At 38.0% G+C, this 25,241-nt stretch overlaps 2 protein-coding genes across 2 annotated transcripts in view; one reads left to right on the top strand and one right to left on the bottom strand.

Annotated features, from left to right (window-relative positions):
* The window catches only part of ANKMY2 (ankyrin repeat and MYND domain containing 2), a 35,071-nt gene extending 25,450 nt beyond the window's left edge, over positions 1 to 9,621 (top strand). The window contains exons 6-10 of the mRNA XM_059933950.1: positions 112 to 326; positions 1,119 to 1,254; positions 5,377 to 5,505; positions 6,473 to 6,602; positions 8,335 to 9,621. Of these exons, the coding sequence (XP_059789933.1) occupies positions 112 to 326; positions 1,119 to 1,254; positions 5,377 to 5,505; positions 6,473 to 6,602; positions 8,335 to 8,519 (795 nt within the window). The 3' untranslated portion in view covers positions 8,520 to 9,621. The remainder of the gene's footprint in view (positions 1 to 111; positions 327 to 1,118; positions 1,255 to 5,376; positions 5,506 to 6,472; positions 6,603 to 8,334) is intronic.
* Positions 9,622 to 16,674: 7,053 nt separating this feature from the next.
* LRRC72 (leucine rich repeat containing 72) overlaps positions 16,675 to 25,241 on the bottom strand; it is a 41,092-nt gene continuing 32,525 nt past the window's right edge. Inside the window, exons 8-9 of the mRNA XM_059933946.1 lie at positions 17,826 to 17,853; positions 16,675 to 16,840 (exon numbers count right to left, since the gene is read on the bottom strand). Coding sequence (XP_059789929.1) covers positions 16,675 to 16,840; positions 17,826 to 17,853 — 194 coding nt within the window. The remainder of the gene's footprint in view (positions 16,841 to 17,825; positions 17,854 to 25,241) is intronic.

Below are 25,241 nucleotides of genomic sequence, written 5' to 3'. Positions count from 1 at the left end.
AGTAAATATGTGACCATAAGAAAGACTTTATTTGGTAATCAAAACTGACTACCTAATTTGTACATGGAAAATCTCTCAAGGAATTTCTAAGCTCACTGGGATTTCTTCTAGATTGTGATGCTTATAAATGAGAATCCTCTGCTGGCAGAAGAAGCAGCTCTGAATAAATGCTACAAGGTGATGGATTTGATTTGTGAGAAATGTATGAAGCAAAGAGACATGAATGAAGTACTGGCTATGAAAATGCATTACATCAGCTGTATCTTTCAGAAATGTATTAACTTCTTAAAAGACGGAGAGAATAAATTGGACACCCTGATCAAAAGGTACTGTTTTTTCCCATGTCATGTATAAAGTACACTCAAATGGATAATGTTTCATTATATGAAATCTCATTATGGATTTAAAAATTAAACATTTTAGCAGCAGATGTTAATGTTGAGATCACATTTCATCTGTAAGAAACAGGGGCACTCATAACTAAATTGATTATTCCGTTCTATACTCTTTACAACACTGCTTTTGTTATCCCCAACTATAGGTGAGAAATCTGAAGTTTGGAGAGGTTAAATATCATGTGTAAAATCATACAGCTAGAAAGTAGCCCAAGTCCAAATTTGAGGATAGGTGTGCTTATGCCATAATTGCTGCTCTGGATTCACAATGGCGCTCAATGTATCTCTGTTTCTGTACCCGGGAGAGCTGTGTGTTACCCTTGTTCTCTGACCCCTGGGGGTCAAATTCTCTGATAGTTTTACTAAGAAAAGAGAACTAAGTTAGAAGGGTGTGACTCAATGAGAGTTTTCATTCTTTGTACAAATAACTGACATGGTAATAAGTAACTAGCTAATCTGATAACAGTGTTTAGTATGTTTTATGTCAGGGGTTACTTTTATAAATACATCTCTGAGCCCCTAAACCTGATAAGGCCTAGCCTAATGTGCAGGTAGAGCAGCAATTTGAATTGAGTCTATCCTCATGATGTGAAGACCCAATGAAAATCTTAGGCAGCAAAGAAGAAACTACTCAAAGTTCATGGGTTCAGCTGGGAGGAAATGCTTAGTAATTCAACTCCTTTAAAAAGTAACTCTAGTTACTTTTTAAAAAATATCTTTCAGCTTGTTAAAAGGCCGACCTTCTGATGGCTTTCCAATATATCAAGAAAAGATCATTAGAGAAAGTATCAGAAAATTTCCTTACTGTGAAGCTACACTCCTCCAGCAGCTGGTGCGAAGCATTGCTCCTGTTGAAATTGTAAGGCTCTTTGCAACTAAGTTAACTCTATCAGTAAGACCTAATTACCATATTTTGTACAATTAAAGTCATGTTCTCTTTAGCATTATTTATTTATTTAATAAAGACTTAATTCTTTATTATTTTAGAAAAATTTCAGAAGCAAACATGGAGATAGGTTTGCCTGTTAACACTGTTTCTGTTTATCCGTTTCCCCTCTCTCAATCCTCTCCTTCCATTTATATGGTTCATGGTTTAATAAACAGTATATCCTTATGTCAGAATATAGATTGTTACAGTGGATACTTACATTTTTAATGCCTCTGTGAAACCTTAACGGTGGGTACACATCCACTATGTAATACAGATCCACACTTGTTCAGGTGTAGTGTGTGAAAAACCAGTACAAAATCCCATACTAGATGAAAGTAGGAATTGAATGTCTGCGTTGATTGTTTCCTGTCAGGGGATGTGAGAGGATAAGTCATGAGAAGGCTCATTGTGTGTCCTGCTAAACAATCTCAAAGGATGTCCCAGCTTCTTATGTTCTACCTTAATACCTCTGATTTTATAAATTTTCCATACGTTAAAAAAAAAAAAAAAATCTATTTATACTTGCCAGTTATGGGAAGTAAATTTTAACTTTATTATTTATTCTTTAAATTATTTACTGCCCTTTTGTCATATATTTATTTAAGTAGTATGAAAGACACTCCCTGCCTTCCCTATTTTGAATAGGTTTCAGTTTACCTTATCTACACCGGTTATGCTTTTATGCATTTCAATCAAATCCTTTATCAGCCTTTGTCTATTAGGCAAGAAACTGATCCTGACACTATTCCCATCCCTGGTTTCCTCCCTCCATCTGGCAATGTTGGTTCTTCTCTGCCTTCTCTAGGCTGTTATATTATTCTCAGTCTGAAAAATCAGGACTAAAAATGGGTTCCAGGTGCTCCTTTATACATTAAGACTTAACCGACCCAGAGCCACGGAAGAAGAAAGACCCAAGTAGACAAGATGATCTCATGAAGTTCAGGCACTGATTTATTCCTGAGAGCTCTCCATGATTTCACATAGAGATTCTTTCCCCTGGCTCTTTAATATGCTTGGCTATTTGGTGTTTAAGCTTTTGGAAGATTAAAGTTAGCAAATTATGATGAGGGTGGTGTATCAATTATGAATGTGTTTTGGCTGTGCATATCAAACTCCAGGCAATTATGAATTAAATAGATAAGGGTTTAGTTATTCTCATATACTCAGAAGCCCAAAGGTAGGCAGACCAGATCTGGCACAGTAGCTCAGAAATGGACTGGGGACCCAAATACTTTCCTATTTTTCCACCCAATATTCTTTAGCCATACAGATTATCATACACATGCTTATGACCTCAGAGCTGCAAGGCATCTCATGCTCTTCCTCCAAGCTCACATTCCTATCCTAGGCAGACAAGAAAAGGAAATTGGTCTGTAGCTGGAAAACATAAGCTCTCCCTGAAACCCATGCTGACCTGTGCTCTTAGTGGCACAGGTGGAAGTGAGTATTTTGGAGAAATGGGTATTCTGGGGAGATGCTTTTGGCTGGTCTAAACACTGCTGCTCTGACAAAATTATGTTTCTGTTAGTAAGGAGTTGGGGGAATGGCTATCAGAGAAGCAATTAATAGTGGCTGCTCTGGGATATTTCCAGCACTGACAAGTGTAGCTGACATTGTACCTTCAAGGGAGAAAACAGAAAAACTAAAAATAGCAGCCTGGAGTATTTTTTTAAAAGTCAAAGCAGGTCAGTGTAAGGCTCAACAATCCATTTTAACCCTGTATCATAAAATAATGTAGTTAGAGTGTATAGTGTATGATTGATATTTATCCTAGTGATCTGAGCCATCAATGAATAGATAGTATTTATTTAAGGCAATTTAGAAAAATTTCTCTCTTTAAACATTTTTGTTCTTTAAGAGTTACATATTCTGCTCTCCGGAAAACTTTATTTATCTGCAATGCTTGTGCTTGTGAGTGTCCCAGATAGCCACTGTTTACTGCTAATGGCTTCCGGTATCCTGCAAGTTCAAAAGCCTCTGAAGCAGTGTTAAGCTTGTCCCGTGACATGGTGGTTCTCACAGCTGGCTGCCACGAGGGTCCCCTATGGCACTTTCTGACAGTGCTGATGCCTGGGCCCTCATGGAGGGGTTTTGATTCCCTCTGCCCTACTGTGGAACTCTGGCTTCCACCTGGGACAGAATTCAGCAGGAAGTGTGAGGCATGCCTACATTTAAGAAATGCTGCTCCAGCATTGTAACAGATGATACTGTTAGAGATATTTTGCTTTCTCAATTGACAGTGTATATTTTAACTTCTGGAAGGCTAGCTAATGTCTCTGATTTTATAGGATACATTGAATAAAGCATCCTGTTTGTTTTTAGGCTGACTATCTTCTATAGGCGGAGCTCTGGTGCCTACACAGATTCTTATTTAACAAAGTAGATGACAAGATTTTGCACAGCAAGAAAGAATTCTTGTCATTCAACTGTGACAAGAAAGATTTCATGTGGTTACTCTACTGTACCGTCAATTTTTTTCTGAAGCAATAGTTCACATTAACAGCCATACTTCTAGCAAAAAATCCTTTAGTTTTACCTCCGGTTACATCTGTGAGAATGTCATTGTTTTCTGACTCCCACAAAAGTCCTATTGTGGGGGAGATTTTGAACATGTCTCAGTCACTTTTACAAAAAAAAAAAACGTGTAATTGTTGTAAAATCTGTTGAATATATCATACTCTGTGGGCCAGACTGCTGTCTGATCAAATACTCTACTTTCGAGGCAGAATAATTTTATAGATTAATAAGTGTTCATTGTAACATTTAAGTACCAGTAATTCTCAAACTTTTAGTATGTTTCAGAATTACCTGTAATAATGCAGGTACATGGACCACATCCTTAGAGATTCTAATTTAGAAAGTATAGATCAATCTGAATTTTTAACAAGTTCTCTTATGAGCACAACTGCCATAGACATTCATTCCTTATGAAATTATTAACTTATATCTAGTATCTGAGGTTTTATTTCACTATTTTTTTCTCACTGTTATACTATCTTCATTCCAAAAGAGAATTGTCAGCCCTTGAATGTGAAAGGAAATTCAGTCATCATTTGTTTTCAGGAGGAGTAAGGCGGTTTTCAAAATGAGTACAGTGTAAAACAATGTTCCAAGGTGGTATTTGTAAAGCTCTGTTGTGTACAATTGGTAAGATAATATTAAAACAAATAAACTTAGGAAGAAAAGGCAAACGCAAATGAAAATTTAAATTATGAAAATTGGCAAAAATTTAGTTGGGAATAAAGAAGCAAATTTGAAAAACTCAGAAACAAGAACTGTTTTGAGTAGGTAAGACAGCTCCATACCCTGTAATTGCTCTAAATAGGTCTTAATAGTATTATGCTAGGCAGATAAACATTCAAATAGGTCTTAATAGCATTATCCCAGGCAGATAAATATTTGCCCTTATAATTTCCCATGTAAAAAAATTTCATAAATCCTCTTTAGCAAGCCATTCTGATTTTCAGTAGCCATATGATAACTTTCATATTTTTGGTTTTTCTTAATACCCTAATGCAATCACATCTATGTCTTTTTAATTTTAAGTGTTTGGAACATTTCAGTAATAAAGGTGATAATTTTTAACTATTAGAATTGCAGACCAGCATCAAGTAAATAGTTTAAAGTCTTTAAAACACTTAAATTGCACTAAACTTTTAAGAATTAAGATGAACATTTGTGATGTACCCTATAAATTGTCCCTCAAAATATGTATATTGTCTTAATTCTCAGAAGGAAATTCCACTCTGAGCTCATTGTCATATATCTGAAATCTTTGTGTGCTTACTGAATAATACTAATTGAAAAAATACTTTTATTCTAGAATAGGGCCAATTTTTTTCTCTCTGAATATTTGGATCCATGACTTACCTGCCATGTACTTTGTATAGAAAAAGGTGTACTCAGAAAGGCATTTATCATTTTGTCATAGTCTGTCATAAGGCAGTCTCTTGCCTTAATAATTTTGTCTCTTGTTCTTGATGTGTCTTCTCTGTAGTCTTTCAACAGTGATTTCAGAGGTGTTTTTCCTCCTCTTCTAACCCACTGTAGGGTTCTGATCCCACTGCATTCTCTGTACTTACCCAAGCCATCACTGGTCAGGTGGGTTTTGTGGATGTTGAATTTTGCACTACCTGTGGAGAAAAAGGAGCAAGTAAAAGATGCTCAGTGTGCAAAATGGTAAGAATGAAGTTCTTTTAAGTTCATTGACATCTGGTTTAGATTTCATCCAAATTGATAATTGAGTTTTAACATTCTGTAAATATAACAGTTGACGTCTGTTTTCTAATAAATTCTAATCCATTAGATATAAAGTATTGCATCTAATATTTTAAAATAATTTTGGAAGAGAACTACAGGATAAATGTAGTTCTGTGCCCTCTCTATCTTCTGTCAAACTCCCAGGCTGCCCAGCTTCTATGCTGACTACCCCCAAAAAGGAAAGAATATGAATGAATGAATCAATATGAGAAAAATTATCCATAGGGGACTGAGACTGGTGCAGATATGAGAACCTACAATGGAACAATTCTAAATATGCAGTCTTAAGTCTTCTGATGTTGACTTTAACTACAATCTCTTCATCAACTCTTCCTTGTAAAACTACAACTCCCTTCTGACTGTCACCAATCTTTAAGCTTTCTGGTTTACTGCCCACTTCTGTCAGAATTATCTTTATAAAGGGCGTATCTGAATGGCTTCTTCTTCTCACATACAAATGTCACCCACATGCATGTGTCTGTACATTCACTTTACCCTATAGATTATGTTAATTTCCTCTTGTTTTTTAAGGTTGAAATTCTTCAGCATATTCTTCTGTAACCTATCATATTCTGCTATAACCTACTTCTCCAGTTTCATTTCCTTTAATTACCTACTTCTCTGAGCCTCAGTTTCCTTATGTGTGAAATCGGGCTAGAGTTGTGAGAATTAAATGTGACCATCTATATTGATTAACTATTGCCACATGTAAAAACACTCTAAAATATTTTACTTAAAACAACAATCATTTATTTTTTCTCTCATGTCTGGGGTTGGCTGGGGCATAGAAAAGTTAACGTTTTTACAGCACAGTACTTGGCTGAATGTCATAATTGAAAAATTATGCGATTACACCTCTTGAAAATAAACGTGCAATTGCCTTCAGGTAATATATTGCGATCAAACCTGCCAGAAAACACATTGGTTTGCACATAAGAAAATCTGTAAGAATCTCAAGGACATTTATGAGAAGCAACAGTTGGAGGCTGCCAAAGAAAAGAGTGAAGAGGAGAACAGTAAGTGTATAAAAACCAAGATCATACTGTTGGTCAGTGGGGAAAGGAAGGATCAATGATATTAACACAGGACACACAGGAACTGAGTCTTCTCAGGGGACTAAGGAAGCTTGGGGTTAACCAACATAAGGATCACGCTTAAATGTATCCCTGTTTTGAGTCCCCGGGATAATGTACAAGACTGTAGTCAGCCTAGCTATCACTAGAAAATGAAAGACATAAAATTCTGAGGATGGGACTTCCCTGGTGGCGCAGTGGTTAGGAATCTGCCTGCCAGTGCAGGGGACATGGGTTCGTGCCCTGGTCCGGGAAGATCCCACATGCCGTGGAGCAACTAAGCCCGTGGGCCACAACTACTGAGCCTGTGCTCTAGAGCCCACGAGCCACAACTACTGAGCCCGTGTGCCACAACTACTGAGCCCGTGCACCTAGAGCCTGTGCTCCACAACAAGAGAAGCCACCGCAATGAGAAGCCCACACACTGCAACGAAGAGTAGCCCCCGCTTGCCACAACTAGAGAAAGCCCACGCGGAGCAACGACGACCCAATGCAGCCAAAACTAAATAAATAAAATAAAATAAAATAAATTCTGAGGAATGTCGTTTATTCCACATTCTACTTTATGATTCATGAGACTGCCCTGGAACCATGTACTCTTAATGAGTTGTTACTTATATTTTGCTCACAAAGGATTTTAAGGTCTTTGAATAATAATTAAATTTCCCCTAATGGCTACCCAAAGATTTTATGGTCGGAAGCCTTTAAATTTCTTAACTATGAAACTTCAGGTGAAATTACAGAGTAAATCTATAAATTACAAATTAACTTGAACAAATTAAATTTCTACAAGCGTGAGGGCAGTGAGTTCCATATTTTTCCTCTCCCTCCCTCCTGAAGTATATGACTCATTTTCATCAGGAACAGTGAGTTGCTTGAGCAATGATTCATATATTGGAGAAGAGAACCGCCCACACTACCCAGAGGATATATAGCACATTCTGGGGAGTGATAGTTTGAAAACACTGCCCAGGTGATTCTGATACTAAGCACGTCCATCTCCACCCCTCAAGGGACTGTGTCCACTTTACCACCTGGTGGAGAAACACTACTAGTGGGGACGGATGATTCGTACAAAGCTGAATTCATACAAAATTAAATTTTTAGAAATAAATTGTTAAGAGCATAGTCAGGCTTTCTGACTGCTGTGCGTTCTCCTGTTTTTGTGGACCAAACTTGAATATCCTGTATGTTGCCAGGTACTAGAGAAGCCATATGGGAGGACTGTCAGTAGAATGGGAACTCCTGGTGGTTAGACATCAGCCCGTATCACACACTATTCTACACCTTTATTCTCCACAAATGTAGGGTAGGCTTTATTATGCCCCACTTTATGGATAAGGAAACAGCCTTGTACAGGCAGTTACCTAACCAAGGACGTCAAGCTAACTCATGGCAAAACTGTATTCGAATGAGGATTTTGCCAGTCAGCAATCCTGATTTCAAGGCCTGAGTTCAAATGCCAGCTCTGTTCTTTTCCTAGCTGTGCAACTATGAGCAAGTTAACAAACTCCTCTCTTCTCAGTTTCTCCATTTGTAAAATAATGATAATAGAGATAATACTTGGCCTCATGGTTGTTTTGAGGATTAAATGATTGAATACACGTAAAGTACTTAGAAGAGTGTCCAGCATACGGTAGGAACAAAATGACTTTTTTTTTTTTCTTTTTATCAGATGGCAAACTTGATGTCAATTCTAACTGTGTTAATGAAGAGCAGCCGGAGGCTGAAACAGGAATCTCCCAGGAGGACTGCAATCCTAAAGATTCTGTGGAAGGGGAGAGAGAATCTCTTCAGAGTGATGCTGGGCTGGGATGCTTACAGGATGCTCCTGCAGGTCCACAGCTGTCCGAGGAGTAAGAGACAGAGCGAGTGCCAGCGTGGACAGTCCTCACCCCGGCAGGCGGCTGGAAAACTCACGAGACTGTGTCCTCCCTGCCTCCACACCTGCATGGCACTGTGGCAGGATTCCACATTTCATAGAATACTTGCTCTCCAGCAAATCTCTGTCTGCCAAGCCCTAATTTCCTACTGATTCTGTTCAATAATTGGTCAGATATTCCTAGGGAGAAACATTTTTTTCAAAATATAGGAGAAACATTTCTATTCCCTTTCTGAGGCAGGCTTCCCAGCAGTTGTTCTCAAAGGAAAATAAATCACCTTTTAAAGAAGAAATATAGGCTTTAGGGAACAAAGAGGCAAGCAGAACAGTTGTAGGAGAGAGGAGATTTTCAGGAAAGAAAAATTTTATAGCCATAGAGATGGGTAGTTAAAAGAATCATAACTTATATGTAAATAAAATGCATATAAATAGCATTGACAATAGTGAAGTTCTACTTATTAAGGTGCAATGAAGATATGGGGATATATGTATATGTAGAGCTGATTCACTTTGTTATAAAGCAGAAACTAACACATCATTGTAAAGCAATTATACTCCAATAAAGATGTTAAAAAAAAAAAAGATGCAATGAAATGAAGAAAAGCTACATGTTAAAGGATCTTTGCCATAGTTCAGCTAATTGTAGTTTTTCTATAGAATTTATCCTGAGCAGCCTGAACTTTATATAGTTCCTGCAGTGGTGTTTTATCTACAGTCTTTGTACCTTCAGAAATGTCAAATCCCCAGGAGGAACTAAGGCATAGCCACAGTTACCTCAGCATGTGCATTTAAAAGGATGTTTGATGAAATTGTCCGTTAAACAAAGGCTAAACATACTGTGTCCACAATTATTATAAAACTAATTCATGTGCCATTTTCCACTTGAAAGGCTTTTACCTTCCTGTAAGCTTTTCATGTGGCTTTTTCTGTCCACAAACTGATTTGTAACTGTCACTTATAGACTGTCCTGGCATCAGTTTTTAGTGTCTGAGTATTTAAATAAAGCTAGAGTATGAGATCTGAAGATAGTGCTGTGTTTCAAAGTTTCTTGTGTTGATTTGTAAAATAAATTGTGCCTACTGATATAGCCACCTCACATCTTGTTTCATAGTTTTTTGCTGTCGGGGGTGGCAAATATTAAAGAAATACTAGAGAACTTAAAACATTTTAGGAAACTTAGCAAATACTGGAGAACACAGTATAATTATTTTAATATTCACAATTGCAAATCAAAATGACTAGAATTCTCGCCTCACTTCACTGATTAGATTTTTCTGTCTTGCTGCTTTTCCTCTTCCTTACACTCACTTTTCTCCCAGTCCCAACACATACATCTTCTGCACACCCTGTACCATGCTGCTCTAGGAAGACTTCATGTGAGTAAATCACTGTTAAGTGTTAAGTGAGTAGGAATTCTGCAGGCAGATTTCACCTAAACTTCTCAATCATGACGAGCCTCCCTTCACTCATCAAGGTACCTCAATCTACACACTGATAAACATTTATCTTTGACCAGAAAAATAGTCCTCCCAGGGCTTCCTCTTTCATAAGTATGTTTTTTAACCTGAGTTCCCTGATTCTAATTATTTTCTGGGTGTGTGGTATAATCGTGGTCCCTGTCTTTGGATAGCATGGAAGGTTATGAAAAAGCAGAATAGGGAAGGGAATAGGAAAGTCAAGAGATGAGGCAACGTAGAGGTAATTTTCCCTTCATTGAAATGAATGCTAATATGAATCAGAACTCTAACACAGCTACAACTGGCATTAATAGTAACTTTCCAATTGGACAAAGAGAACTTTAGATATAAGCCATGACAATATCAAAATTTCCATGGATGTATTTCAAGAAAGGGGTGGTCAGAAAATGGGGTTTAAGAGAAATGAGGCTGGTTCTCATTATACTCCCTTCCTTTGTCATAAATAACCAAAAATAGATGTTTCCATTATAACACCATCAAAACAGGTGTTACCCGTTTTTTTGTTTTGTTTTGTTTTTCGATATGCCATCAAGAAACTTTTCTCAAACAAAAATAGGACCTAAAGGATAAGAATAGCCTTACTATTCCAATATGTCTTATACTTAGAGCAGATGTAATAGAATATTAAATTAGCCAGTGGGTTTATTAGGAAATTGGATTCTGCTTTTTAATCCAGTAGGTGGTAATAATAGCTACCACTGAAAGTTACTGTATCCCTGAAGTTATCTTGTTTAATATTCACAACAACCCCATGAAGTAGACTTTATTTTTATCCCCATAACACAGATCAGGAGGTTAAAGTCTAAAGAGGTCCACTAATGTATCCAAAAGTACAGAACTGGAACTCAACAAGGTCTGCAGTTTTGACTACAACATTGTACACTCTTAATATGTTACCATCACTGTAGTTTCTCTGCAGATGTAAGATAATAATAGAGCTCTGAAGACAAGCCATTATTTTACAGGATGTGGTAGATAATCCCTAGGCTCTTAAAAAGATGAGAGATTTTAGTCATCCATGATGTATATGAGTTTACTTGAGTTTTAATATTATTGGATATTAAACTTAATAGAAATTCTTAAAGTAGATGTTCTTGCAGTGTTTTTATCTTCTCAGGATCATCTCCCCTGCTTCTGAAGCAAATCAGTCCCCTTCTTGAGCAGGAGGTAGATGCTTTCCAGTTCTCATGGTTTACAACTAGGCCAATAAGAATACTTTTCAGAAATTTTACATTCCTGAAGCCAAAGAGGAAGGATGTTTGTTTGTTTGTTTGTTTCTCCCTTGGGACAATTATAAATTACAGGGATTCAGTTCCAGAGCTGCTAGAGCTGACATGTAGAGGTACCTGAGAGAATGTAGCCACTGAGCAGACACAGACAAGAGAGGGATAAAAGGAGGGGAAAATGTTGAATCCACTGGGCTCTGACACAGTCTACACTGGGTTTATGGAGTTTGGTTACATGAGCAAATTTCTCATCTGCCTTTCTATAAATTAGAAACAAAGAATTAGTAATACACTTTGTGACAACTAGAAAACAAATGGGATCAAATTTCAAAAGTTAAATATATGTAAATATAACAAAGGAAAATGAAGGCACATAAATTAAAATTTTTGCGATTTATATGCTCTTAGAAAAAGTACAAAGGCACGTCAAGTTTTGGATTAGATTATAGTTATTTTGGTTGGAAAAGAAGCTCAGTACAAGGTGTTTTTGCATCTCTTTACTGATGTTTATGTTGGAAAAACTCGTATTTGCTCTTGAAATTGTATAGAGATTAATGCATGCTTATGTAAACTAAGATGATATTAAAGCATCATTTGCATAGACGAAAAGCAAGATCTTAATTTCGGAAAAAGCAAATTTCTTCTCATAATAATTACTTTAGCAGATAAACAGGAGATTCTTCCCCCACCCCCGCCAAAAGGTGGCTCTAGCCTAGTTTCTATGGCCTTTAAGGACTAAGTTCTAGTTTTATAAATCAATAAAGGCATCTTTTTAAATGGTGATCTTAATTTGTCTAGAATAAATCAGGTAGCTGTGTAATTGATCAATTCAGGGCAATGTAGCTATCTATTTCATAAACTCACATAAGACTACTTAATCCCAAGATGATTCCAAATGGATAAGATTTAAATGTGAAAATAATTATCAATTCCAGAAGAAACCATGAAAAAATTCTTAATGACTTTGGCATGAAGAAGGTCTTCCTAAATGTGACACTAAACTCAGAAGCCACAAAAGGAAACAAATTCAACTACATTTAAAAAAAAAAAAAATCTGAACAGTTCTGCTTCTGGGAAGATGGAGTAGACATACTTTTCCTTATTCCTCGTACTAAGTAAAACTAAAAACCCTAAACATTATATATAAAACAATCAGAAGAGGGCAGACTGGCTAGGCCCCTCAGGATCCAGGCAATGACCCTTTGTTTTTTTCTCTGGGTTTTCTTTTTGCCTCATATATAGCAGATTTGAGGCGGAAGAAGCCAGCGACATGGAAACACCAACAACTACAGACAAAAATAAGCTCCAGCAAACAAATGCCTGCTCTGTGGATTTGGGACTCAAAACTGAAACATCAAATCATACCTAAATTTCAAGTCTACACCAGCCTGCCCTACAAATTTTGGACTTGCCAGCCTCCACAATGGCATGAGGCAATTCTTTAAAATAACTTGCTCTCTCTATATATGCACGCACCCAATTGATTCTGTTTCTCTGAAGAACCCTAATAGACCAGGTGTCCTAGTTTGAGCTGCTAAAACAAATTACCATAGATTAGGGTGGTTGAAACAGGAAACATTTATTTCTCACAGTTCTGGAGGCTGGAAGTTCGAGATCTGGGTACCAGCATGGTCAAGTTTTTGGTGAGTGTCCTACTCCTGGTTTACAGAGGGCCACCTTGCTGTGTCCTCATATGTCAGAAAAGGCAGGCTACCTCTCTGGCCTCTTAGAAGCATGCTAATCCCATTCATGAGACTCCGCCCTCATGAGCTGATTACCTCCCCAAGACCTTACCTCCAAGTACTATTACATTGGGAATTAGATTTCAATGTAAAAATTTTGAGTGGACACAAACATTCGGTTTATGATGGTAGGTATAGTTCCTAAGGGGCACAACTGCTCTTGAACAACGCAGAGATTAGGCGTGCCCACTCTCCTCGATATCCAAGTATAACTTACCAATCAGTCCTCCATATTGTCAGTTTCACATCTGTGGATTCAACCAGCTGTGGAGCATGTAGTACTGTGCTACATATTTATTTTTAAAAATCTGCATATGAGTGGACCCGAGTAGTTCAAACCCAAGTTGCTCAAGGGTCAACTCTAACAGCTGACATGCATTGAGCACTTTCTTTGAGAAAGCCACTCTACCTAACATGTTACATACATGATCTAACTTAATCCTTGAGACTCTGTGAAGTAACTATTATTATTATTTTAAATAAGAGGAAATCAAAGCCTAGAGATTAACTAACTTGTCCAAGTAACATAACTGGTAAGTGGAAGAGCTAAGCTAGATGCGTCTGATTCCAGAGCCTCAGCTTGTAACCACAACCCTCCACAAATCTATGCATCAGCATTTTCTGTTTCTTAGCTATAAGATCATCTGATGGATCCTGAAATAAATGCGCTTTCACTTGAGCCCATTTGAATGGGTCTTTGTTGTTTAAAACTAAGAACTTAATTAAAAACACCCTCTCAATTGTGTGTTCCATTTTGGTAGAGTTTTAGACTACTTAAGTAAGGATCATGTCTTCTGTTTTGTGCTTTTCTGTAAATGGTATTTAATATAATGTTTTCCAATCATGGCCACTACTAGCCCTTCTTTCTTGAACAAAAAGTGCCTAGTATTGAGGAGTGCATTTTAAAGCAAATCTTTTTCTTCGTACAAATGAGATATATTTCCATTAGTTCTCTAAAAAGGAGATTAAGTAAAATTTGTTAGCCATATTTTTGCAATTGGAATAAATTGTTCATCCTTTTCAGTGATTGTGGGATTAAAAATAAAATATGAGGGCTTCCCTGGTGGCGCAGTGGTTGAGAACCCGCCTGCCAATGCAGGGGACACGGGTTTGATCCCTGGTCCAGGAAGATCCCACATGCCGTGGAGCAACTAAGCCCGTGCGCCACAACTACTGAGCCTGCGCTCCAGAGCCCGCGAGCCACAACTACTGAGCCTGCGTGCCACAACTACTGAAGCCCGTGTGCCACAACTACTGAAGCCCGCGTGCTTAGAGCCCATCCTCCGCAACAAGAGAAGCCACTGCAATGAGAAGCCCGCGCACCACAACGAAGAGTAGCCCCCGCTCGCCACAACTAGAGAAAGCCCGCAGGCAGCAACGAAGACCCAAATCAGCCAAAAATAAATAAATAAAATAAATAAATTTATAAAATAAAATAAAATATCAGACTACACATTCTTTTACTATTCTTTTAGTGGTTAACCTGGAGATTACAATATCGCATCCTCAATTTACTGCAATCTAATTAAAAATTAATACTGCTTATGCAGTTTATGAGCCATCTTAAATCTGAGCCAACATATACCATTTCCATGATGAAATGGATTGTTGCTTTACCTGCCCAACATTATTGCTTGGTGGGTCTAATAGCACTCAGTTCATGATGAGTTCAATTCAGGTTCCCAGTTCTAGAATGAATGTAGTAGCATGCCTAGAAACTACTATTTGACCAGTAACTAGCTCTCTGCTGCTGTATGACTCTTGAAGACTGCACTGTGACACCTCTCAGCTTGACAGGGGCTTCACAAGGCACCCTTGCTTACAACAAATACTTCTAGCACCATGGATTAGGCTGGGTTATTGTATTACTAATCTATTACTATGTAGCAAATTACCCCAAAATTTATCAGCTTGAAGCATCAATAAGCATTATCTCATACAGTTTCTGCAGCCAGAAATAGAAGCAGCTTAATGGGGTGGTTCTGGCTTGGGGTTTCTCAGGAGGGTGCTGTGAAGCTTTCAGCCAGGGCTGCAGTCACCTGTGGCTTAAATTGGATCTAGAAGATCTGCTTGCAAGGTAGTTAATTGGGTCTGGAGGATGGCTTGCAACTCACTTGGTTGTTGGCAGAGGACTTAGTTCCTTATTTGCTTCTGGAAGTAGGCCTCAGTTCCTTACCACATGGATCTCTCCAGAGGACTGTGGAAGTGTCCTCGTGATGTGGCAGCTGGCTTCCTGCAGAATAAGTGATAAGAAGAGAGAGGAAGAGAAGATTTTGATTCTTTCTATGACCTAATCTTGGAAGCAACACACCATCATTTTTCCTTAATATCAGCCACTCACCCACATCAATACCAAACTTTCTTTTCCTCAGCTGCAACCTTCTGCCAGGGACCATACCGGACTTTGCAGATTCTGGCTGTGCACAGAATCACAAGTGCCCACTGGGGGAAGGAGATCACAGGTTCTCAGTGACAGTTCACTACTCCCTCTAGGGTTTTCATCTCTTGCTTGTTTTGATTTCAGCCCCACTTCTCCCGTGTGTCTGTGGTACAGTGTGATAGTGTCTAGGCACCATCAGGTAAGGGGAAATGTCCCTCTGCTTTTTATAAGCTTTAGATCTAGCGCTTTAGCTTAGCTGGTGGAGATCAGCAATGCGTTTTGGGTTACCTTACGTGTCCAGTTTTGTGTCTCAGCACAAGGCAACTGCTGAAAGCTTTTCTGTTTTCTCTTCCTTCTAGCAGAGTGCTTTGGTGTAGGCCAACCACAGATCATAAACCCACACCCAGAACTGGCATATGCTTCCAAAGGTGAGAGTGAAAGTCATACAATATGGTGTAGTCATACAATGGAATACTATATAGCAATGAGGACAACAGAATTATTGCTGTTGGCAACAACATGGTGAATTTTACAATTTTACAATTTTATAATGTTGAGTACAAGAAGCCAGAAAAAAATAATTCAACTTCTATGATTCCATTTATATGCCTTTCAAAAACAGACACAATAAATATATGGTTTAGAAATCAGGAGGATGGGTGGAGAGTAATAGGTCATTGGACTGGTAACAGGAAGGAGGTTTTTAGAGTGCTGGTGAGGTTCCATTTCTTGATCTAGGATGCCTGTTACATGAACATGTTCATTTTTTGAAATTTTTTTGAGCAAAACACTTATGATTTGTATACAATTCTATATACGTGTTTTACTTCAAAAGAAACTTAAGATTGGGCTTCCCTGGTGGCGCAGTGGTTGAGAATCTGCCTGCCAATGCAGGGGACACGGGTTCGAGCCCTGGTCTGGGAAGATCCCACATGCCACGGAGCGACTAGGTCCGTGAACCACAATTGCTGAGCCTGCGCGTCTGGAGCCTGTGCTCCGCAACAAGAGAGGCCGCAATAGTGAGAGGCCCGCGCACCGCGATGAAGAGTGGCCCCCACTTGCCGCAACTAGAGAAAGCCCTCGCACAGAAACGAAGACCCAACACAGCCATAAATAAAATAAATAAATAAATAAATAAATAAATAAATAAAAGAAACTTAAGATAAAACGTAGGAATTATTTTTCCTTGGTGTTTCTGTTTACATTCAAACGTTTCAAATAATAGCACAATAAATATATAATATGCTAATCACAGAAAAGTTTAATATATAACTGAAAACTACTAGGATTTCTAGAAACCCCAAGGATTATCTCAATGTAACTGTGAGCATTTGGGCAGGTCCTGTGTCTTTCTCTTCACGGTATTTTTCCTCTCGTGTTGGAACTGTGTCCCAGTTCAGAGAGGTAATAGCCATTGCCGATCGCTTCATGGACCTTACAAAAACAGCATCTTCTGGGTCATCAAACATAGTTCTGAAAAAATGGCAATTATGTCAGAAAAAAAATCAGTTAGACCAATGTTTAATTTAAGTGAATCAGTACCATATTTTTCGTTTATCTGTAGTGTAGTACCACTGACAAATAAGTTTTGGGCCCTACTGACAAATGACTTTCAGGACAAGTAACACCATTTTTATTGTATATATTGTTTATTTTAAAAATAGAGTGAACATATTTGGGATCAGCTATAATAGGTCTCACATATTCAAGCATTCATGTTTCAAATCAGTGGTTAAATGAAATGATTAAAATATTTATATAGATATCATATGCATATTAGTATCTTATGTACATTTTATTGAAAAGTTATTATAACTTTTAATTATAATTATTATTAATAATAGTTAATTATTATTATAACTCTACATTATACTATATTTTGTAAAAGTGCTTGGAGATACTGTTTTTCAAGACTGAATCCAAAGAAAAAATTCATAAGTGCAATATTAAAAAAGAATGATGACTTTAAAATTCATCAATATTCATAAATTTAATGTTTTTCATAGTTTTATGAACTATTTCTTTTGAAAATATAAATTCCAGTGAATATAAAATGTTAATAATTGCTCTCACTGAACATATTTAGGGGAACAGTAAACAAAGAAGTAAAGACCTTCATTTATAATATCAGGTAATTCTTAAGTTTTTTTTTTTTTATGCTTACTTTCAAGATTTTGTCTTTTCCTTTTTTAACTTTTTTGTCTAACTTCTCCCTCCACCTCACCCCACATCTTCATTTATTTTAGGTTATAATATTAAAAAATCTAAATATGTCAAATATGAATACATAGTTTGAATTCATATATCACAGGAAGACATAGCAATTTTTCTGATCTATTGAAGAGTTAGTCATTTTTTTAACCCATTAAAATCCATTTTGGGAAATGGGAATAATCTAGGGAATCAACACGATTATGAAATAATCTGATAAGAAAAGTAAAGTTTAAAAATCACTTACTTGTCTACATTATTCGCAAATGCAAAGTCTAAAAGAAAAATTCTAAATTAGGATTTTTCAAATGTTTATTCAGCATTTTAAAACAATGAAATAATGCTATAAAGGAAAAAGTCTAGAGCATAGCTCTCCGGTTTTTGAGCAATCATTTAGATAAAAGTTCAATCGGTCAAAATTGCCGTGATACCTAACCTCAAACTGAAATTTTCTTTCAGATATAGTGCCTTAGGTGTGTCTAAGGTTTTGAGGCAAATTCTTTAATACAATACACGTCTCAAAACTCTGAGAACAAAATGCTCAATCAATTTAGTTACCAGTGGAATCCAAGTGGAAATTTTTATAATTAAGATACTCAGTCTCATGTGCGGAAACGGATCCTTTTTCTTTTTTCAGATAGGCACATGCATCTGTAAATGGACTAAGAGACCAAATGAGGAAAAAATATTTAGGGCAGTTTAAACCTCTTGGATTCTTGGCATTAACTTCAAAGACACAAAATAAACAAATCCTAGATCACAAGAATCTACATCTTACCTAGCTTTGGAGCTCAAAGGCTAGTCCTCAAAGCTTGGATTTCTTATGGCATCTTCTAGAGACTGTCGTTACTTTGTTTATTCCTCTCCAGAAGGCCCAGTGCCAGGCTAGTGATGGAATGTACCAGCACCTGTTGGGCCAGCAAAGCCCACAGTCTGAGCTCTTGCCAACTCACAGGCAGCAGGGAGCACACAGCCTCTGCCTTAGGAGAGGGGTTCACGGCATCGTTCCCTTCACAAGTGGCTAACCCAAGTCTCCCATGTCTTTTTTCATCTCCCCAGATTCTTTATACATTTTTAATTACAAAAAGCTCACATTTTACTTTTGATGAATATAAACAAGAAAAGAGTAAAAAGTGAAATCTCCCTTTGACCTGTCCAATTCCTTATATCAGAAGTATCACTGTTAAGAGTTTTGTATGTATGCTTCCAGCCCCCTATGTGCGTATGCACGTGCACTCACGCACATACATATACACAAAGATTTGTTTGCTGACAAAATTCTAATTTTGTCATTATTCTGCATTATATTACTCCACAACATATTTTTTTATACTCAAAATATACCATGGAATGATTCTAAATCCAGTTGTTCATATTGTATGGATGTACCATAAGCTAACATTCTATGAGTGACCATTTATATTTTCTACTATTTTTTCTATTACAAAAAGTTTCAATTAGCACTTTATACATATATTTTTGTTCATGTGTGCAAATACTTCTGTAGGAGAGAGATTTCAAATTTAATTGCTGTGTTGAATGTGTTGCACATTTTATATATGGGTGGATACTGTCATATTGCCATATGACCTTCCAAGAAAGTTGAACCAGTTTACCCTGTTTCAACTTTCTTGGAAGAGTATGAGTTGTGCTCTTTTCTCCCCTCAACTTCACCAACACTTTCAGTATTTGCCTACCTGCAGGATGAAAATGGTATCTCATTGTTTTAATTTGCACTTACTTGCTCACTAGTGAGGCTGATTGTTAGACATCACATTTTTTTCCTTCTATAAATGTCCATATCTTTTGTAACTAGTTTTCAAATTGATTTATAGGAGTCCTTCGAGATAACGGGCATTAACTTTTGCCTATTGTATGTATTGCAAATATTTCTTCCAATTGTGTCTTTTAATTTTGTTCCTAGAATTTGAAGAAACTTCAAGTTGTCCTTGCTTCTCAATCTATTTGTAATACAATTGATTTCTTTCTCATTTTAGGGTTAAGAATAATAAAATCAAAATGTGGTGTTACAATTGCTTTATAAACATTTTCAAGAATAGTTTATTTCCAATAAAAGAATTGAGTCCTAAATGTGCATGTCACAGTAAGAACAAACATAGAAACTATAAGGCACAAGTTTTAAAAACTTACATAGTGAGTTTTATTAATTTTATTATAAATGTTTGGTTTGTAGAAAATGAGATTGATTAGGGTCATGCTGCCAATTTGCAGGAGGCTTATAGTCAGCCTTTCTATGAATTAAGAATGTGAATTAAGAAGAAAAAATTTCAAATGCAATGAAATACTCTCCCTATCCTTTCTTCCCTAATTTTGTTTTTGGAGGTTTGATATGAAAGAAATGTAAAGCACTAAAGGTAGCAATCAGCTATCTTCCTCACACCTGAAAAACTCTCTAGCCGTGAAAAACAGATGGGAGTTACCATATATTGCTTGTTACTGGGTGTATTAGCTATTTTTAAGAGTGGAGATTTTCTATCCCGAGATTCCTTTCGTACCACAGCATGGCTTACCCCCACTAATCCAGTAAACATTCAGTTTGACCATTAGCTTTTACATGAACTAAAAGAAAAAACAGGGAAGTGGCTGACCAATAGAACAGTCCAACTTATCATGCAGTTGATATGTGTCAGATCAGGTGTTGCAATGGTTTGCATATTAAGCATCCTAACAGCCAAAGGAAGATATTACCCCCATTTTAAAAGTCAGAAAGGTGACGCAAATTCATGTCCAAAATAAAAATTGTAATTACTAGCAGAGCTGGTGTTCAAATCCAGGAGAATCTGATCCTAAACCTTGTGTTCTTGCCTCTACGCTGGTTGTTCTCTGGTGGGAGTATGCATCAGAATCACCTGAAAGTCTTGTTAAAACATAGCTTCCTGGGTCCACCCTGAGTTTCTAATTCAGTAGATGTTGTTTGGGGCAAGAATGTGCATCTGTAGCAAATTACTAAGAGATGCTGCTGCTGCTGATTTGGGGACCACACTTCGACAACCACTGCTCTACACTATACCTTTCCGCATCCAGAACATGTCCTCCAGACATTACTTCTATTCTATGGGACATACAGGGGATAAAGGGACACGTTGAATTATACTTTGTGGAAACAATCATACAAATTGAGGCATTCCATAATGTAACTGGCCTGGTCCCTACAAAAAGCCATGGAAAAAATTTAAGACTTTTAAATTAAAAGCGTAATCTGCCACAACAACCAAATGTAATCGTGAACTTTGACTGGATTCTTGTTTGAAAAAGCAACAGAGAGACCTTCAAGATGGCGGAAGAGTAAGACGTGAAGATCACCTTCCTCCCCACAAATACATCAGAAATACATCTACACGTGGAACTGCTCCTACAGAACACCCACTGACCGCTGGCAGAAGATGTCAGTCCTCCCAAAAGGCAAGAAACTCCCCACGTACCTGGGTAGGGCAAAAGAAAAAAGAAATAACAGAGACAAAAGAATAGGGATGGGACCCACACCAGTGGGAGGGAGCTGTGAAGGAGGAAAGATTTCCACACGCTAGGAAGCCCCTTCGTGGGCAGAGACTGCGGGCGGGAGAAGGGGGGAGCTTCAGAGCCAATGAGGAGAGCACAGCAACAGGGGTGCAGAGGGCAAAGTGGAGAGATTCCCGCACAGAGTCTCGGCGCCGAGCAGCACTCACCAGCCCGAGAGGCTTGTCTGCTCACCCGCCAGGGCGGGCGGGGGCTGGGAGCTGAGGCTCGGGCTTCGGTCGGATCTCAGGGAGAGGACTGGGGTTGGCGGCGTGAACACAGCCTGAAGGGGTTAGTGCACCACAGCTAGCTGGGAGGGAGTCCGGGAAAAACTCTGCAGCTGCCGAAGAGTCAAGAGACTTTTTCTTGCCTCTCTGTTTCCTGGTGCGCGAGGGGAGGGGATTAAGAGCGCCGCTTAAAGGAGCTCCAGAGACGGGCGCGAGCCGCTGCTATCAGCGCAGACCCCATAGATGGGCATGAGACGCTGGGGCTGCTGCTGCCGCCTCCAAGAAGCCTGTGTGCGAGCACAGGTCACTCTCCACACCGCCCCTCCCGGGAGCCGGTGCAGCCCGCCACTGCCAGGGTCCCGTGATCCAGGGACAACTTCCCCGGGAGAACGCACGGTGCGCCTCAGGCTGGTGCAACGTCACACCAGCCTCTGCCAGAGCCCCCGAATCAGCTGCTCCTTTAACCCCGTCCTGTCTTGAGCGAACAACAGATGCCCTCAGGCGACCTACACGCAGAGGTGGGTCCAAATCCAAAGCTGAACCCCAGGAGCTGTGCGAACAAAGAAGAGAAAGGGAAATCTCTCCCAGCAGCCTCAGAAGCAGTGGATTAAATCTCCACAATCAACTTGATGTACCCTGCATCTGTGGAATACCTGACTAGACAATGAATCATCCCAAAATTGAGGTGGTGGACTTAGGGAGCAACAATATATTATTTTCTTTCTCTCTTTTTGTGAGTGTGTATGTGTATGCTTCTGTGTGTCATTTTGTCTGTACAGCTTTGCATTTACCATTTGTCCTAGGGTTCTATCTGTCCGTTTTGGGATTTTTTTTTTTTAGTATAACTTTTAGTGCTTGATATCATTGGGGGATTTGTTTTTTGGTATGGTTGCTCTCTTCTGTCTTTCTTTCTTTTTCTTCTTTTTATTACTTTTTAATTTTTTTATTTTTAATAATTATTTTTTATTTTAATAACTTTATTTTATTTTATTATTACTTTTTTCTTCCTTTTTTTTTTCTCCCTTTCCTTCTGAGCCGTATGGCTGACAGGGTCTCGGTGCTCCAGTTGGGGGTCAGACCTGTGCCTCTGAGGTGGGAGAGACAAGTTCAGGACATTGGTCCACCAGAGACCTCCCAGCTCCACGTAATATCAAATGGCAAAAGCTCTCCCAGAGATCTTCATCTCAACGCTAAGACCCAGCTCCACTCAACAACCAGCAAGCTACAGTGCTAGACACCCTATACCAAACAAGCAGCAAGAAAGGAACACAACTCCACCCATTAGCAAAGAGGCTGCCTAAAATCATAATAAGGTCACAGACACACCAAAACACACCACTGGACGTGGCTCTGCCCACCAGAAAGACAAGATCCAGCCTCATCCACCAGAATACAGGCACTAGTCCCCTCCACCAGGAAGCCTACACAACCCACTGAACCAACCTTAGACACTGGGTGCAGAAACCAAAAACAACAGGAACTACAAACCCACAGCCTGCGAAAAGGAGACCCCAAACACAGTAAGTTAAGCAAAATGAGAACACAGAGAAACACATAGCAGATGAAGTAGCAAGGTAAAAACCCACCAGGCCAAACAAATGAAGAGGAAATAGGCAGTCTACCTGAAAGCAATTCAGAGTAATGATAGTAAAGATGATCCAAAATCTTGGAAATAGAATGGAGAAAATACAAGAAACGTTTAACAAGGACCTAGAAGAACTAAAGAGCAAATAAACAAAGATGAACAACAATAAATGAAATTTAAAATTCTCTAGAAGGAATCAATAGCAGAATAACTGAGGCAGAAGAACGGATAAGTGACCTGGAAGATAAAACAGTGGAAATAACTACTGCAGAGCAGAATAAAGAAAAAAGAATGAAAAGAATTGAGGACAGTGTCAGAGACCTCTGGGACAACATTAAACGTACCAACATTCGAACTATAGGGGTCCGAGAAGAAGAAGAGAAAAAGAAAGGGACTGAGAAAATATTTGAAGAGATTATAGTTGAAAACTTCCCTAATATGGGAAAGGAAATAGTCAGTCAAGTCCAGGAAGTGCAGAGAGTCCCATACAGGATAAAGCCAAGGAGAAACACACCAAAACACATATTAATCAAACTATCAAAAATTAAACACAAAGAAAAAATTATTAAAAGCAGCAAGGGAAAAACAACAAATAACATACAAGGGAATCCCCATAAGGTTAACAGCTGATCTTTCATCAAAAACTCTGCAAGCCAGAAGGGAGTGGCATGACATATTTAAAGTGATGAAAGGGGAAAACCTACAACCAAGATTACTCTACCCAGCAAGCATCTCATTCAGATTTGACACAGAAATTAAAACCTTTACAGACAAGCAAAAGCTAAGAGAACTCAGTACCAGCAAACCAGCTTTACAACAAATGCTAAAGGAACTTCTCCAGGCAGGAAACACAAGAGAAGGAAAAGACCTAAAATAACAAACCCAAAACAATTAAGAAAATGGTAATAGGAACATACATATCAATAAGAACCTTGAATGTAAATGGATTAAATGCTCAAACCAAAAGACATAGACTGGCTAAATGGATAAAAAACAAGACCCATATATATGCTGTCTACAAGACACCCACTTCTGAGTTAGGGACACATACAGACTGAAAGTGAGGGGATGGAAAAAGATAATCCATGCAAATGGAAATCAAAAGAAAGCTGGAGTAGCAATTCTCATATCAGACAAAATAGACTGTAAAATAGAGACTATTACAAGAGACAAAGAAGGACACTACATAATGATCAAGGGATCACTCCAAGAAGAAGATATAACAATTGTAAATATTTATGCACCAAAAATAGGAGCACCTCAGTACATAAGGCAAATGGTAACAGCCATAAAAGGGGAAATTGACAGTAACAGAAGAATCATAGCATGGGACTTTAACACCCCACTTTCACCAATGGACAGATCATCCAAAATGAAAATAAATAAGGAAACACAGTTTTAAATGATACACTAAACAAGATGGACTTAACTGATATTTATAGGACATTCCATCCATAAACAACAGAATACACTTTCTTTTCAAGTGCTCATGGAACATTCTCCAGGATAGATCATGTCTTGGGTCACAAATCAAGCCTTGGTAAATTTAAGAAAATTCAAATCATGTCAAGTATCTTTTCTGACCACAACATTATGAGACTAGATATCAATTACAGGAAAAAAAATCTGTAAAAAATACAAACACATGGAGGCTAACAATACACTACTTAATAACCAAGAGATCACTGTAGAAATCAAAGAGGCAATCAAAAAATACCTAGAAACAAATGACAATAAAAACACGACAACCCAAAACCTATGGGTTGCAACAAAAGCAGTTCTAAGAGAGAAGATTATAGCAATACAATCCTACCTCAAGAAACAAACATCTCAAATAAACAACCTAACCTTACACCTAAAGCAATTAGAGAAAGAAGAACAAAAAAACCCCCAAAGTTAGCAGAAAGAAAGAAATCATAAAGATCAGATCAGAAATAAATGAAAAAGAAATGAAGGAAACAATAGCAAAGGTCAATAAAACCAAAAACTGGTTCTTTGAGAAGATAAACAAAATTGATAAACCATTAGCCAGACTCATCAAGAAAAGAAGGGAGAAGACTCAAATCAATAGAATTAGAAATGAAGAAGGAGAAGTAACAACTGACACTGCAGATATACAAAGAATCATGAGAGATTACTACAAGCAACTATATGCCAATAAAATGGACAACCTGGAAGAAATGGACAAATTCTTAGAAAAGCACAACCTTCCGAGACTGAACCAGGAAGAAATAGAAAATATAAACAGACCAATCACAAACACTGGAATTGAGACTGTGATTAAAAATCTTCCAGCAAACAAAAGCCCAGGACCAGATGGCTTCACAGGCGAATT

This window comes from Balaenoptera ricei, chromosome 9 (genome assembly GCF_028023285.1).
Source record: "Balaenoptera ricei isolate mBalRic1 chromosome 9, mBalRic1.hap2, whole genome shotgun sequence".
Classification (NCBI taxonomy): Eukaryota; Metazoa; Chordata; class Mammalia; order Artiodactyla; family Balaenopteridae; genus Balaenoptera; species Balaenoptera ricei.
The sequence above is the reverse complement of the archived record's forward strand: the minus strand, read 5'-3'. Positions and strand labels throughout refer to the sequence as shown.